The 16594-nt window shown below is 48.8% G+C and overlaps 1 protein-coding gene across 2 annotated transcripts in view; it reads left to right on the top strand.

The window, feature by feature from the left end:
- The first annotated feature begins 3282 nt into the window (after positions 1-3282).
- The window catches only part of LOC143831597 (olfactory receptor 2G3-like), an 87124-nt gene continuing 73812 nt past the window's right edge, over positions 3283-16594 (top strand). Inside the window, exons 1-2 of one of the 2 annotated variants that reach the window (XM_077324703.1) lie at positions 3283-3398; positions 8265-8885. In XM_077324703.1, the coding sequence (XP_077180818.1) occupies positions 8755-8885 (131 nt within the window). In that variant the 5' untranslated portion in view covers positions 3283-3398; positions 8265-8754. Of the gene's footprint in view, positions 3399-8264; positions 8886-16594 lie in introns of those variants that run through there. The other variant, XR_013228927.1, reaches the window with a different exon arrangement.

Genomic DNA, 16594 nt, shown 5'->3' on the forward strand with positions numbered 1-16594 from the left:
TCTAATGTGTGTGTGTGTGATTTTTTCTCTCTCTCCAATGTTTGCCACCTTGTAAGACCTGACTGGGTGGAAAGATGGCATCAAAACGCTTTAAAGAAATAAATTAAATAAATAATTGCCCTAGGATGTTGTGCGGTGCTCTACAGCATGTTAACACACAGGAAGATACATGGTTGTCCAGTCCATTGGTACTGACAGGGATAGCTCAAGCAAGGCCAATTTCATGAGATCTTGGAAGCTGAGCAGGATCAATGCTGGCTAGCATTTGGATGGGCGACCTCCGAGGAGCATTGGGATCATGATGTGGAGGCAGGCAATGGCAAACTACCTTTGAATGTCTCTTGCCTGGCTGCCAGACAATCCTAAGATCTCCTGGCTATGCAACACACGTTCCATCCACCCACCCACCCACCCATCCATCCATCCATCCATCCATCCATCCATCCATCCAGAGTTGCCAGCTCTGGGTTGGCAAATACCTGGAGACTTTGGGGCTGGAGCCAGATGTGGGCAGAACTGGGGTGGGAGGGACCTCAGCAGAGTATAATGCTATGGAGTCCACCCTCCAAAGCGACCCTTTGCTCCAGGGGGACTGGTCTCTGTCACCTGGAGATGAGCTGTTATTGACTCTTCCCTAATTCTTATGACTGGCTGGCATTTTTCTGCATTGAGGGAAAGAAGAAGGGGCAACGTGTGCACATGTTTGTGGGGCCAGGGTAATTGTTGGTGTGAATGTTTCAGCATGGGGGAGTGATCCCTGATACGAAGTTATTGAACAGTGGGTTCAATAAGGCACAGTGTCACTCATAGAGCGAAACATCAGAAGAAGAGCTGGTTCTTATATGCCACTTTTCTCTACCCGAAGGAGGCTCAAAGTAGCTTACAGCTGCCTTCTCTTTCCTCTCCCCACAGCAGACACCCTGTGGGGTGGGTGAGGCTGAGAGAGCCCTGACATTACTGCTCAGTCAGAACAGCTTTATCAGTGCTGTGGCGAGCCCAAGGTCACCCAGCTGGCTGCATGTGGGGGAGCGTGGAATCAAATCTGGCTTGCCAGATTAGAAGTGTGCACTCCTAACCACTACACCAGGCCCACCACCCAAACTTATATGCAGTCTAGGGTTTCCACCAAAACCTGTGGTTGGCTCCTTGCAAGTCCCCAGGTTTAAACTAACTGGACCATTCAAACGATCCAGTGGCAAGAGGAATCCTGCGTGCTGACCAATGACAATAAATGTCCCCACTGTCTAAATTGTGGTTTCCGCTCTGTGGGTCTGTTTCCCTGTATACACAACATAGGAGTGCAGGGAGGGGAAGCAGTGGGTCACGAGTTTCTCTTCTGTGACACTTGTACCCTGCTCCCTCCCTCCGGGTGACTGTCACTCCAGCCACACCATGGAGGCCTCCAGCAGGATGACCTTGAGAGTAATTTAAGGCTTTGCCTTCTGAACCTCTGACCGTTGTGGTGAATAATAGGCTGTGGAAGTTATATGCTTGTGAGAGCTCATGGTCTTTTATTTAAGGGACCTGCACTGATGAAGTGTAAACGTTTGATGCAATAACGAAACTAGCTGGACCGGACCTCAGTTCATTCATTGTATTGAATTGAAGCTACATTCATCATATTGAATTACAAAGCTACAGGATTAAAGAACCACCGATAGATGGTTTGAACACTGTTTTTCCACCATCTGGGCTCTTGGCCCTGTTATTGTTATTGTATATTGGCCGTGAGATCCCGATTTGAGCCTGCCAGTCCTGTTTTGAGCTTGCCAGAGATAATCTTTTTCAGTTGGAAAGAGGCTGGAGGAGTTAGAGTGCTTACGCTCTTGCTGTATTTAGCCCTGCCTCTACAGCCCCAGAAAGGTAAGTACTCTAAAAAGTACTTTTACATGAGGGAGCAGGTAGAATTAGAGGAGGAGGATGCATGGTCAGGGTTGGGAATGGGGGGATGTGCTGTTTGGAGGAGGGCATAATTATGGCCCCCTCTTCCCACTCCCCTTATTAGATGCTTTATTGAGGGGGGGGTGATTGAGGACTACCACCATGTTGTTAGGTTTGTTGTATGTTTTTGTGTCCTTATATTGTTTTAATGGGATTTTGGGGTTTTTTTAGCATGGATGATTGTAACTCAACACGTGCCGGTCTCGGGAGTGACGGGTAATAAATTTAAATTTAAATTTAAATTTAAATTTAAATTTAAATTTAAATTTAAATTTAATAATAATAATAATAATAATAATAATAATAATAATAATAATAATAATAATAAAATAAGGAACTGGCTCTAACATCATGTTTCTCAGAAGAATGCAGACAAGCAGACAAAAATGGCTTTCCCCTCAAGCTGAATACAGGGAATTTGAAGGCAGCCAAGTTGATTCGGTGGTTGGAGCACTTTCCCTATGAGGGGAGCCTGAAGAGTGTGAGACTTTTCAGCTTAGGAAAGAGACAACTATGACGGGATAGAGATTTATAACATCATCTGTTGGATGGAGAGAACTGACAGAGAGAACTTTTTCTCGCTCTCCCAGAATTCTTCAAGGGCATCCAATGAAACTGATGCGCAGTAGATTTTGGGATGGAAATAGGAATATTTTACACAGCAAGTGATCAAATATGGAATTCGCTGCCTGGGGTTGTAGTGATGACCCCAGGTGTAGTTAGCTGTAACAGATGCATGGAGGCTAGGTCCATCATTGTCTAAGGGAATCTCAACATTCAGAGGCACTAAGTCTCTGAATCCCAGTACCGGGAGAAAATATTAGGGAAAGGTCTCAGCCTCTTTGCCCTGTTGTTGGCCATCCAGAGGAACTGCTGGTCCCTGTGCGAGACTTGATATTGGATTAGACGGACCACTTGTCTGATCCAGCAGGGCTCTTCTTAGGCTCTTACATTTTTACATTCTATCGATGGCATCACATCCTGCTGAGATCCCTCTCCCCAGAACGCCTCCCTCCCCAGGTACCGTTCCACAAATCTTCAGGAACTCCTCAAACCAGAGCTGGCAACCATACCCCTGCCCACCTGGTGTCCCAAAGCATGATGGGTAAGCATGGCTAGTAGGCATGGACAGACCCTCGGCCTGTCACATACTTTCCCCAAAAGCCTCCTAAGCTAGCAGCCTGGATCGGGTGTCGTTGAATCCCGCAGGTCAACTCCAGGTGGGAATTCCAGGCACAAGCAAGGAAATAGAATTGTTTAGGAGGCCGGAAGGCACTGGAAGATCATAAGATGCTGGAGCTGAGGGCAGACAGGATGGAGCAAATCATTGTATGGGCACCCTTCAAGGCCTCCTGCTCCCTACCAAACATTCCATTCCGTTGAATTCAGAACAGACAGTTGACAGAACAAACAAGACAAGAGGCTGTCACATACCTGGAGGGAACCCCAAGAGACGGGTAAGAAGGCTCACCTGGGTGAGGTTTCTTTTCCTGCTCTTTGCCACCCAATAGCCCTAGTGTGGCTGGGTTAGAAGCAGCAGTGTCCTTTATCAGTGCTTTACTTTCTGCAGAAGTCACTTTTTTCTTTCCTACTTAATGTGGAGCCCTGACCTAGCCTGATCTTGCTAGGCCTTTGGCTGCTAAACGGGGTCTGCCCGCTGAGGAAGGCCAGGGTGGCTGCGAAGAGGCAGGCAATGGCAAACCTCCTCTGATTGTCTCGTGCCTTGGGGAGAAAACCTACCATAAGTTGGCTTCGACTTGACAGAACTTCCCACCACCATCTCTGGAGGTGGGAAGAGGTTTTGGGTTAGCTTCTTTTCCGGCATCTGATTCCCCTCCCCGCAACACAATGAAGTAACCTGGAATAACATCCATCTTCTGGTTCTAGATAAGAGAGCGGGAGGAAGGAGAGCTTCTCACTTGGTCGTGAAGGAAAGAATAGAGGAGTCCCTCCTTCTCATCCCCTTTGGGCCGTTCTGACACTGAGTGTGACGAGGCGGTTAAAGGGTCACTAATTTCAGGACGCTGGCTGAGGCGTGATTCATTATGTGACACCCGTCACACAATAACACTGCTCAGCAGGCCCATTTTTGGGAAGCAGCACTGTGAGCACTTCTGGAAGTCTTACGCCCACACAGTCAACATCACGGTTGTTTTTGTTTTCGTAACGTGCATCAATTTAAAAGGAATTAGAATGCCAGGAAGGGCCATTTGCAGAAATCACCTGAGGACTTTCCATGCTGTTGTATTTCAAGTGGTCCCCCAGAGGAATCAATTGACATTCTCCCCCCCCCCCCAGGAAAAGCACTGGGCCCAGGTGTGTGAACGAAAAAGCAGCCTTCGGTTCAGATGGTCTAACACAGGGGTTCTCAATCTGGGGGTTGGGACCCATTTGGGAGTCGAATGACCCTTTCACAGGGGGTCATGGCAGGGCAAGCAGCTTGGCAGGAGGGGGAGTGCCATCCATACAACAGCCTTGTGAGGTAGATTGAGATAGAGCATTCGTCTGTCTGGAGCATCGGAAAAGAGCGAGATTGGCATGGCAGGTCAAGAGGCAGAACAGAACTGAGAAACCCCAGAAAAAAACAAATTGATATACAATCCTGAACAGTGGATCTTCCCGGCACTGGTCAGTTTGGGTTTAATTTCTGTGAAAGAACCCTTGCATAATTTTATGGTTGGCGGTCACCACAAGATGAGGAACTGTATTCAAGGGTCTAAATGAACAGGAGGTAGACATCTTCCTGAAACTTAAACTGATTTTCTGGTCAATGTTTGGCAGAGCAATCAGCAAAGAGTCACATGTACCCTGCCACTGGCTCTGTGGAGGATTTATTTAGATTTCTATACCACCCTTCCATACGATGCTGGGCGGTTTACATAAAATGTCGTAGAATGGTTACATAGAATATTATAAACAGTGCAATAAATAACAATCATCACATAACGGCATAACATAATCTTTAACCCGGACATGGTAATAAATAAAAGGCTATGGGCAAGTTGGGAGGAGTTAGGGCGGGCGCTGTCCGGGATAGAAACTCGGAGGGGCGAATTGCGGCTCCTGATTTGCCCCTCCGACTGTCACTCCTGAACCAAGTAGGCAATGGTGAGACGAGCGAAGCGCACCTCCCCATTGCCTGCTTGGCTGTCATAGACTGCGCCTCGATGCGGGGAAAGGAGCAGGGATGCCGCATCAAAGACGCGGCGGCCCTGCTCCTTTCCAGCCGCACACCCTCCCAACTTGCTCGGGAAGCATGGAAGGAATCCCATGCCTCCCGTTCAGCCTTCCCAGCACCGCCGGCCTACGGAACCCCACCGCCGCATGACCCAGGTAAGCCCCCACCCGCCACTACACCCCCCTTCGCTTATGACCCCCCCATCCCGACGCCCCAAACCTTCTCCATCGCCGACCGCGCGAACACCCACCCCCCAACGAGCACCACCGACTGCGCCGTGCTTATCACCCAAAACCCTACCCCCCAACACGAGCCTTTGCCCCGCAACACACTCACCCACCCTCCGACGCACCCTGTGCGGCTGCCGCGACGCCAACAGACTGAGCCATGCATGCGCGGGGTTCCGAGCGTGCGTGGCTCATTTCCCCCACGCTACCCCCGCCCACCCCAGACCGCCAGACCACACATGCGCCGACTTCGGACATCCGTGGTTTCCCTCCCCCTCCCCCTCCCCCCAACCCCAACCAGCCGCTCGACTCCCGCTGGCCGCCAGTAGCCCAGCCCGTCCCCACACTCCGCCCTCCACCCACCCCTCCCTAGCTCCGCTGCGCCACCTCCCCAAGCTTATCCTTATTGCCCATTTTTATAAATGAGCTTTGTTTCTAGTCATAACATAACATGACAACCAGAACAGAATTTTAACAGAACAATAACAATGACAATCCCTGGGCAGGTCAGATTGTTCGGTCATGGAAGGGCGTCTGAGCGGGGGGGGGGGGCCAGCAGATGTTCCGAGTCGGTCGGCCCCATGCCAATGCCTAGTGGAGGAGCTCCCTTTTGCAGGCTCTGTAGAATTCTGGAAGTCCCTTCAGGGAGCTCGTTCCACCAGACGTAAATACAATAAATAACATTTCACTAATGGAAACTGGAATGCTCTTGAGTACATATAAGTGACACTTCTATATTCTGATCACAGATCATTGACTAAGCAGTAGCATAAGATTGCCAGCTCTGGGTTTAGAAATTCCCGGAATGGTGGGAGGTGGAGCCTGAGAAGACAAGCAACCTCAGTGTACAATGTCATCGAATCTGCCCTTGAAAGCAGCCATTTTCTCCAGAGGAACTGGTCTTTGTAGTTCTGGGAGACCTCCAGGGCCACCCCTGGAAATTATACCGTACCCCAAGTACTATCTGACATGGCTAAAGGCATTTCTTTACATGCTGCCTGTATTAATTTATTCTGCTAAGGCAGGACCTGACCTAGCCTGGGAAGGAAGTGCATTAATAATAATAAATTGGCCCTAACAATTTCCCTTGGCATCATCAATTGAATTTTTAATCTCACAATGGATCTGACGATCTACAGTTATTTTCTGACAGCGGCAACGGTTACAATCAAGGACAGGCACTTACGGAGAACAAGGAAGCTACAGTATTCCAGCTCATACGGCATTTTTTTGTTGCTTTTGTTTTTCAAAAGAAGGACAACCCAAAAGATAGTCAACAAATAGGCAAAACGAGGATTAACCTGTAATGAGTACAAGAAGCTAGTCAGTTTCAGAGGAGAACCAGGCAAACTCGGTGGGTGAAACTTCCCACTCATGGCCTAACCTGGTTGTTGTGGTGGAAAAAACCAAGGTCAAGAAAACACTGTGATCTGTCCAGGGGACTTTGTGGAAAGGATGAGATTTAAATGTGACAGAAAATCAGTGGATTATATGTCAGAGTATCTAGAGCAGGGGTAGTCAAACTGCGGCCCTCCAGATGTCCATGGACCACAATTCCCAGAAGCCCCTGCCAGCGAATGCTGGCAGGGGCTTCTGGGAATTGTAGTCCATGGACATCTGGAGGGCCGCAGTTTGACTACCCCTGATCTAGAGGGACACCTGAGAGAGCCAGTTTGGTGTAGTGGTTAGGAGTGCGGACTTCTAATCTGGCATGCTAGGTTCGATTCTGCACTCCCCCACATGCAGCCAGCTGGGTGACCTTGGGCTCGCCACGGCACTGATAAAACTGTTCTGACCGGGCAGTGATATCAGGGCTCTCTCAGCCTCACCCACCCCACAGGGTGTCTGTTGTGGGGAGAGCAATGGGAAGCCTCCTTCGGGTAGGGAAAAGCGGCATATAAGAACCAACTCTTCTTCTTCTTCTTCTTCTTCTTCTTCTTCTTCTTCTTCTTCTTCTTCTTCTTCTTCTACTTGAATAGGAGACCAGCAGGGAGTTTCAGGGCTGCTGGGCAGAGCCATAGAACCACAAACCTCTAAATGTCTCTCGCTTTGAAGCTTCCAGGAGAGATCTCCATGAGTTGGTCGAGCTTGATAGCAAAACAAACAAAAAACAGCCCTGTGAGGTTGCTTAGGTTGAGAGAGAGCAACTGGCTAGGAAGGAGTTCTGCACAGGGTGCTTTTTGAAATCATGACTTCATATGTTCCTGGACCCAAATCAAACAAAACCAACATTTAATCAATAAATTATAAGCATTCAAACATTCATTGTATAATTAATTAGGTTTTAAAATGAGTAATTAGGATTAAAAGCCATCTCTTCATAGTTAAAAAAAACACCTTTGGGGTGGGGGGTTGGTCGGCATTTGGGTGGGTATCATCAGATGGCTTCCAGATTCTGATGGTATTCGTTTCCTGGCCTCAACCACAGGCCTGGTGGGACGGCTCTGTCTTGCAGCCCTTCCGGAATTGTTTAAAATCCTGAAGGGTCCTGATCTCAGTAGGCAGAGTGCTCCACCAGGCCGGGGCCAAGGCTAAAAAAGCTCTGGCCCTTCTTGATGCCAGTTGTACTTTAGCCTGCCTTGCCCCAGGGGCTCAGGGTGGGTTACAAAAAGCAGAAATACAGTCAAACATTTCAAACCCCAGCATCAAACTACCTACAAAATAACATTATATAATTCATACCAAAGACAATGGAATCCATAACTATATTTTAGAAATGTCAACAAAGGAAGTCAGGAGAGGGATGGAACCAGGTACCTCCCCCGCCCCCAATAGCGTGAACCCCAGCTTCATCCCTCCACTCTCCTCTTTAGGCTGATCCTGCATTGAGCCGGGGGTTGGACTAGATAGCCTGCATGGCCCCGTCCAGCTCTGTGATTCTACGATTCTAACCACCCTCCTCTCCTTCCGTTTATCAGGCTACAACATCTTTCCAAGAACAAAACAGACCTGCCTTCCACCCCACCGGCAGTTCCTGCCACAATCTATCTATTTCGGCACAGAAAGCCGGCCTCACAAAGTGGAAAAACTGGCTGCTTATGCAAGAGTTATTTACCTTGTGCAGGAAGAATGCTCCGCCCTGACCACTCAGTTCCTCCCGCCCCTTTCTATAAAGAAGCAGACAGCTCCTAGCTGGCAGCAGATGACAGCAGGAGACGCTGCTAGGCGCTCCGTCTGCCAGGCGCACCATGGAAGGGAAAGGGCTTGTGGCTGAGCTCCAGAGAGCTGCTATCTGCCCTGCCTGCAGGGGACACTTCAAGGACCCAGTGACCTTGGACTGCGACCATAGCTACTGCCGGGCTTGCATCACCCGTCACTGGGAAGAGGCAGCTGCTGCCGGGAAGGGGCCCCGGGTGCTGTCCTGTCCGCAGTGCAAGATGGTCTTCGAGAGGAAGAACCTCCGGACCAATGTCAAGTTGGCCGTGGAAGTCAAGATCACCCAACATCTCAACGCCAAGACGGCCGAGGGGCCCCTCGGCCCCAAGCCCCGGAGGCGGCGTGGAGGGTGGATACCCGCAACCAGCATCCGGGAGCAAAAGGTAGGACCAGGAGATCCTGTCGGCTTTGGAGGGTGGTCGAATGCTAAGGCCAACACCGGGGTTCAGTCCTTGGCAATGCAAAGGGGTGTGTTCTTTTGAGCATGTGCAGGGTGCCTCTTGTCCAGCATCTGGAGGGCTTTCAAGGCACAAGATGGACTTTTAGGGGTGCTTTTGCTTTGGCCACTTTCCTTTTACAAGCAAGGATGGAGCAGAGTTGTTCTCTCTTGTCCCGGAGGGGCGGACCGGAACCAATGGAATGAAATTAATTCAAAAGAAATTCCGTCTAAACCTCCGGAAGAAGTTCCTGACAGTTAGAGCAGTTCCTCAGTGGAACAGGCTTCGTCGGGAGGTGGTGGGTTCCCCATCTTTGGAAATTTTAAAACAGAGGCTGGATAGCCATCTGACGGAGAGGCTGATTCTATGAAGGTTCAAGGAGGTGGCAGGTTACAGTGGATGAGCGATAGGGTTGGGAGTGTCCTGCATAGTGCAGGGGGTTGGACTAGATGACCCAGGAGGTCCCTTCCAACTCTATGATTCTGTGGATGAGACAGACCGATCGGCAGACTCCAGGGTCCTTGTGGGCACTCTGCTTTTAATCCGTGCCAGGGACATCTACTCAACTCACAGCTCTTTCAACTTTTCGCCTTGAGCATCTGCAGTTTCTCAAAAGGCTTGGGAGGGAACAGGGATCAGGAAAGACCGCAATCTCTGAACAGTTCACGGATGAGCAGAAATTAAAGAGGGAAAGCCTGGGAGGGTGGCTGTGGGGAAAGCAGACACAACAGAGGCGTTAATCCCAAGGAAGACATGAATATTGAAGTTGCCCTTGGTTTCCCTCTTGCCTCTTCTCCCCACTCATTGCCTTTCCGCATTTCCTTCCCCTCTGTAGGACACTCTGGCCGGATCCCTGCTGAGTTCCTTCCCAGGCTTGTTTTCATTGCTCAGATCTTGACATGAGATTCCCGAGCTTGTCCATCCCCTGACACTGGCCAGGGTAGGGTTGCCAGCTCCAGGTTGGGAAACTCATGGAGATTTGGGGGTGAAGCCTGGGAGGATAGAGACCTCAGTGGAATACAACGCCAGAGTTTCCCCCTTCCAAAGCAGACCCTTTTCTCCAGGGGAACTAATCTCTGTGGCCTGGAGATGAGCTGTAATGCCAGGGGATTCCCAGGTCCCACCTGGAGGCTAGCATCCCTAATCTCTGTTCTCCGCGATGGAACTCCCACCATGGCACCAACCCAAATGGTCCAAATGAAACAAAGGAGCCTCTGGAGTCAGGGACTTCCGTGGGATATAATACCACGGAATCAACTCTCCAAAGCATTGCATTTCTCCAGGGTAACTGCTCTCAGCACTGTGGAGATGAGCCGTAATTCCAGGTCTCACCTGGAGGCTGGAACCCCAACCACCATCCAGGGCCACTCATACCTCATCCCTCACAAGGCCACCCCAAACTAGAAGTATTAGCCGTCCCTTAGGACTTTTAGGATTCAAGATGCCTCGCGTGCAGTCTGTCACTGTAGCTCTTGCAGATGCTCTGCAAAGAAGGCTATGGTTATGGGCCTCAACTTGCAGAGAGGGGGGTGCTGAGGGAAAGAGAGGGGCAGTCAATGGCCACCAAGTGCAGTCTGGACAGAAGCAAGATTTGAAGAAGAAGAAGAAGAAGAGTTGGTTCTTATATGCCGCTTTCCCCTACCTGATGGAAGCTCAAAGCGGCTTACAGTCACCTTCCCTTTCCTCTCCCCACAATAGACACCCTGTGAGGTGGGTGAGGCTGAGAGAGCCCTGAGATTCCTGCTCGGTCAGAACAGTTTTATCAGTGCCGTGGCGAGCCCAAGGTCATCCAGCTGGTTGTATGTGGGGGAGAGCAGAATCGAACCCGGCATGCCAGATTAGAAGTCCGCACTCCTAACCACTACACCAAGCTGGCTCTCAGTGAACGAGGGATTTTCCCTCTGCCACGACCCAGAAAAGACCTCTGAGAGAGGGAGAGCTATAGAGAACTACAATATTTGTCTGAGGAAGAGTGCTTGCACTTGAAAGCTCACGCCTTGAATAAATCTTTGTCGGTCTTAAAGGTGCTACTGGATTCTGATTTTATCAATATTTGCGTGCGTTATGGACACTGGAGTCCTGAAACACAAGGGAGTTTTAAAATGGCTTCTTGTACCCCCCCCCCCCACAGGCAGGCACCTATGCGAGAGATGGTGAGCCCTGTCTATTTTTATGAGAGACAGTGTGGTGCAGTGGTTACAGTATCAGGTTCTAATCCCCACTCAGCCGTGGAAGCTTGCTGGGTGACCTTGGGCTAGTCTCTCCCTTTCTCTCAGTCTGAGCTACCTCACAGGGTTGTTGTGAGGGTAAAACAGAGGTGGGGAGAACAAAATATGTTTTGGGAGGCCATGTGAAAACAGGCTAGCCTGGTGTAACTGATCTATTTACATTGGTAATGAGTTTGGTTTGATAGCAATCTCGAGATTTCGGTTACAACATCCTATCTGCTAGCTTTTGGCTTGAGATTTTCTGTTTTTTTCCCCTGAAGGTCCCACATACATTATTGGCAATAAGAGACAACCCAGTCGGGTGTAGCCCCAAACTACTCAAAACAAAACTCTTTTACTAAGAGGGTTTGATTTACAGCGCAGATCCCTGCAGGAGAGCCAATGGCAGAGTCCTGAGCGGTGGGAATTTCATAAATTGGACCCGCCTTCCTTAGCAGCAGACATAAATTACCTGCGACAGCCAGAATCCCTTTCCCTTCTGTTGCTTCATCTTCTCATGTTTAGCAAATCCGGCCAAGAAGAAGCCGTCTTGCCAGTCGAGACTGACAGGATGTTGGCCGATACTGTCTGTCAGAGTAGAGGGAGGTACGAGACAGGAGGGAGAGCGAAACAGAGCCACCCGCCGGGAGATGTTGGAGTTTCGTGACTGCATCAATGTCAGATGCGTAGTCTGGCCTGGAACGGGGCAGCGGATCCAGGCTGACCCATCCGTCAACTGGAGCACACGCCCCGTTTGCTCCTCTGATCATAAAGGCATTCTTTCTGGTGGTCTCCAGAATGCCAGTAGGAAAAAAGCAGATTAAGGGGGAAAATATAATAAATTTATGGCTGCTTGTGTCCATCTCTAGAGTTCCCAGTCTTATTCCTACCTTGTGATTCCTTTAAAAAAAAAATTCTGGAAAAGAGAGAAATTCTATGTATTACGCATTACAGAACTCCTGCCTGAAGAAATGAGAAGCACAGAGCTAGCATTTGACAATACATATCTTGTTCTTTTGCATCACCTTAATCTCATGCACCACATGCTACATCCCCCCCCCCAGTTTATATTTCCCCCAAAGTTAACACATACAGTCTAAAAATTGCTTTTCACCTCAATTTTTGCCCGTCAGTATAATCTAATACAGGGCTCCATTTTCTTCTGAATTCCAATGTTGATTTATTGTGCATTTTACTGTGATTCTCTAAATGACTTAGGGTCATTTTACGCAACCAGCTGAGACCCAGTGTGATGGAGTGGTTAGTGTCAGGCCAGGAGACTGAAGGTCAAATCCTTAATCTGGCCTGAAGCTTGCCGAGTGACCTTGGGCCAGGCACTGTCCCTGTTTTATCGGAGTGACATGAGGATGGCAGGAAGATGCAGAGAACTGTATACCCTGCCTCCAACTCCTGGGAGAAAGGACAGATCAAAAATGTGCTCACTGAACTAAATAATGAAGGTCAGTTAGCGGGTCTTGAACATGGATCCCAGGGGTGCTACAGACTTCCAAAAGCAGGCTGAGTGATGCAATGGTTGTGGCGCATGACAGAATGCTTTAGGATACTTTGGGCTGATCCTGCGTTGAGCAGGGAGTTGGACTAGATGGCCTGTATGGCCCCTTCCAACTCTATGGTTCTATGATTCTATGAAAGTGTTAGGATGCGCCATTATTCCAGCACATGGCAGAGTAATCAAGTGTCATCTTTATCATGGATCCAGAAAAAGGCAAATGGGATTTTGGCCTGTATCAGACACAGTATCATTTCCAGATCGCGGGAGGTGATGGTACCACTTTACTCTGCTCTGGTTCGGTCTCATTTGGAGTATTGTGTTCAGTTTTGGCCAGTGGATGAGCAATAGGGTTGTGAGTGTCCTGCAAGGGGTTTGACTAGATGACCCAGGAGGTCTATCCCATTATTCTATGATTCTAACTTGGCAATGGCAGATAGGCATTCTGCAGCATGAGGATGGCAGCTAAGACATTTCAGTGTGGGTGGGGGTAAGATCTACACCCAGGTTTGAAATCCCTTATTGAAACATGCCTTCATGCTGAAATGGGTCCAGTGTTTGGACAGCAAGTCTTGCGGTTACCCTCCATTCCTCATTAAAGGCACAGTCGCTTTTTAATTTTCTTGAAGCAAAAGGATGTTGTGGCTTTGCCATGTGTGCCTCGTACATTGGCCCAGTTAATTGCTTCTAAGCATAATCCCAATGTGTAGGGGCAGCCAAGGTCTGAAATACAGAGCGTTCATCCAGCAGCTTATGACTTTTTTATTTGCATCCCATTTTTCTTCCCTCGTGGAATCAACTCTGGCGTACACAGAGGGGGCCTGTCCATAGAGGCCTCCCACTCAGGTACTGTCCAAACCGAGCACGATTTGGCTTCACCTGCTGGCCACATCAAGAGATTTCTGAGATTTTACCAACATGAAAGGGTTGTGTTAATGGGCTGTGTCATTACACTAATGAAATGCTAAGACTAGTATTTGGGACAAAAGTTTGAGGCTGACCTCCTCCTTGAACACCCGAGGCAAGAGGCCCAAGACGTGGGAAGTATTTCTGCCACCTCCAGAGGGCAAACCTGCCCCTTTTTGCCAGCTTGTTCCTTTATCCAAATGTGTGTTGGCCTGACCTGTCCTTTGTGGCTAAAAACAGCCTGTGTGTAAAGTTCTGTCAAGTCGCTGTGGAATTACGGTACCCCTGCAGGGTTTTCAAAGCAGAATTTTTTTTTTTAAGTCAAGAGTAAGTCAGCAGTGAAATTAGCTGCCCAGGGAGGTGGTGGTCTGCCCCTCACTAGAGGTCTTTAAGCAGTAGCTGGACGGAATCATAGAACCATAGAGTTGGAAGGGGCCACACAGGCCATCTAGTCCAACTAGCTCAACGCATCTAGCTCAACGCAGGATCAGCCCAAAGCATCCAGGATCTGTCCAGCTGCTGCTTGATGACTGCCAGTGAGGGGGATCTCGCTACGTCCGATTCCACTGAACTACTCTGTGAAAGTTTCTTCCCTGATATATAGCCAGTCCTATTCTATATGGAGCTTAAACCCATTGCTATGGGTCCCCCAGACCATCCTTGTCACTCTCCTGGGCACCGTCTCAGTTCTGTCCACATCCTTTTTGAAATGAGGTCTCCAGAACTGCACATAGTCCTCCAGGTGGGATCTGACCTATGCGGGACTATACAGCGGGACTATGACATCTTGTGATTTTGGTGCGATACCTTTGTTGATACAGCCCAAGACTGCATTCGCCGTCTTTATCCCCGTATCACCCTTTCTGCTCATATTTAGTCTACAAGATTTCATTCTTACACGCTGCTACTCAGAAGGGTCTCTCCCATCCAGTATGCACGCTTCTCCTTTTTGTGATCCAGATGTAGAACTTGGCCCTTCTCCTCATTGAATGGCATCTTGTTCTCATTGGCCCGCTTTTTCAGCACGCTGAGATCTCATTGAACTCTCTATGTTCTGGGGTGTTTGCTACTCTTAATTGGGCATCATCTGCAGATTTAATGAGTAGTCCCTCCACCCCGTCGTCCAAATAACTGATCCAAATGTTGAAAAGTACCGGACTGAGTACCTTGTGGCTCCCCACTGCTCACTTCCCTCCAGTCTGATGAAATAGACAACTAGTTTTTGGGTTCGGCTTTCTAAGCCAGTTCTCTGTCCACCTAACCATCTGAAAATCCAGCCTGCAGTCTGAGTTCCCCATCAGAGCATCATGGGGAACCTTGTCCAAAGTATTACTGAAATCCAGGTAAACAACATCAGCTGAGTCTCCATGATCCGCCCCTCAGTCAAACAGATACTTACCACGGATACTAATCAGAAAATTGATACAAGAAGCAAAGTAACAGACGGAGCCTCTTTATTTTTGTAAAATTAGACAGGATAGAGCAGAGATAGGCATCAAACCTAGTCTCACAAGCTAGGATGGACAGAGATGCAGGAAGCGTGTCCTGCCCTCATGGGACTGGTTCAGTTTGAAAAACTATATCCTGGAAGTAATGGCAGATGGACTCTGGTGCCCTGTAAAGGTAAAGGTATCCCTTGTGCAAGCACTGGGTCATGTCTGACCCTTGGGGTGACGCCCTCTAGCATTTTCATGGCAGACTCAATACGGGGTGGTTTGCCAGTGCCTTCCCCAGTCATTACCATGTAAACATGGGATTTGGGGGCCTGAATAATGAATGAGAGAACAGACGGCACAAGCATCTTCCATATGAATAAGAGTGCCATTAATAAAACAGTAAAGTGGAAATTTCATGGAGCAAAATATGAGGACATGACTTCACAAGGGATGCAGAGGCCAGAGTTTCCAAATCACGGCCATCTCTGTGATGTTTGTTTGGGTTTATGCTTTCCATTGCGACAATCAGCATAATGGGAAGAGGGCTGGTTCACACGAAGGAAGCCTGGCTCTTGAATTTTCAGTGGTGCTACAGGATTGCATTCATTTGCAAGTGATCAAAAATCGGGCCTTTTGCATTATGTACGGATGCAAATCCACCTTCCCACCAGGCCCTTGGATACATTTAAAATGGCCTCTTCACTGGCTGCCCTGACCTGGACTAGAGTTGCCAACTTCTATGTGGTGGCTGGAGATATCCTATGATTACTGTTGGGCAAGGCGATGTCTGGTGTACAAAGAAGAGGAGAAGACCTTGCTAGGGGGCAGCAAGAAAAGAACTAAATAGGATAGTGAGTTCAGCACCTTCTCTCCTGTTAAGTGTCATTCCTCCTCTGTCTCCAGATTGCTATTCTTAGGGCAGTATCCCCCTTCTTCTTGGAAGCGCCACACTCAAGAGATGTCGTTAGGAACCACTCTGCCTTCCCTCTTTCCTATCAAGTATGTTAATCCTTAAATAAACCTGTATCTGTTCTTTAATCAGGTTGTGCACCGTTGCTGTGTTAATTACTCTGCCAAAAGGGGTTATGGTGGCCCAGATACAGTGCATTTCTGATTAACAGTGAAAAGATTGCCAGAGGCTCTTGGCATGAGCAGGAAAGAACAACGGTGATAACCTCCTTTGGTGTGCGGCATGGTCACTTGATAGGTAGGCTCACGGAGAACAATTTTCTGATTTGGAGAGGACAAATTAAGAGTCACCTTCTTGAAACAGGATTATGGGATGTTATTCAGGATGTCTGACCAGATGATCATGACCCGGCGAAGCAGGGAACCTGGGACTCCAACAATGAAAAGGCAAGAGGGGCCATAATCAAGGGCTTAATTGACAGAAATGTGTTAAGAGTGATTCAGTGCCAACAGCCAAAGCAGTGTGATGTAGGGTTGCATGCTCTGCCGCGCTTTGGCTGCTTCGGCAAGTACTGAAGCACCAGGTGCCCAGCACCGTGGTGCGGAGGGGAGGGGCAGCGCTGGCGGCGGTGCGCCACTGCACCTTGAATGTCTTTTGCCTTTAAAAGCCTGAGACTTAAATTGGCT

This window comes from Paroedura picta, chromosome 3, assembly GCF_049243985.1.
Source record: "Paroedura picta isolate Pp20150507F chromosome 3, Ppicta_v3.0, whole genome shotgun sequence".
NCBI classification, from domain to species: domain Eukaryota; kingdom Metazoa; phylum Chordata; class Lepidosauria; order Squamata; family Gekkonidae; genus Paroedura; species Paroedura picta.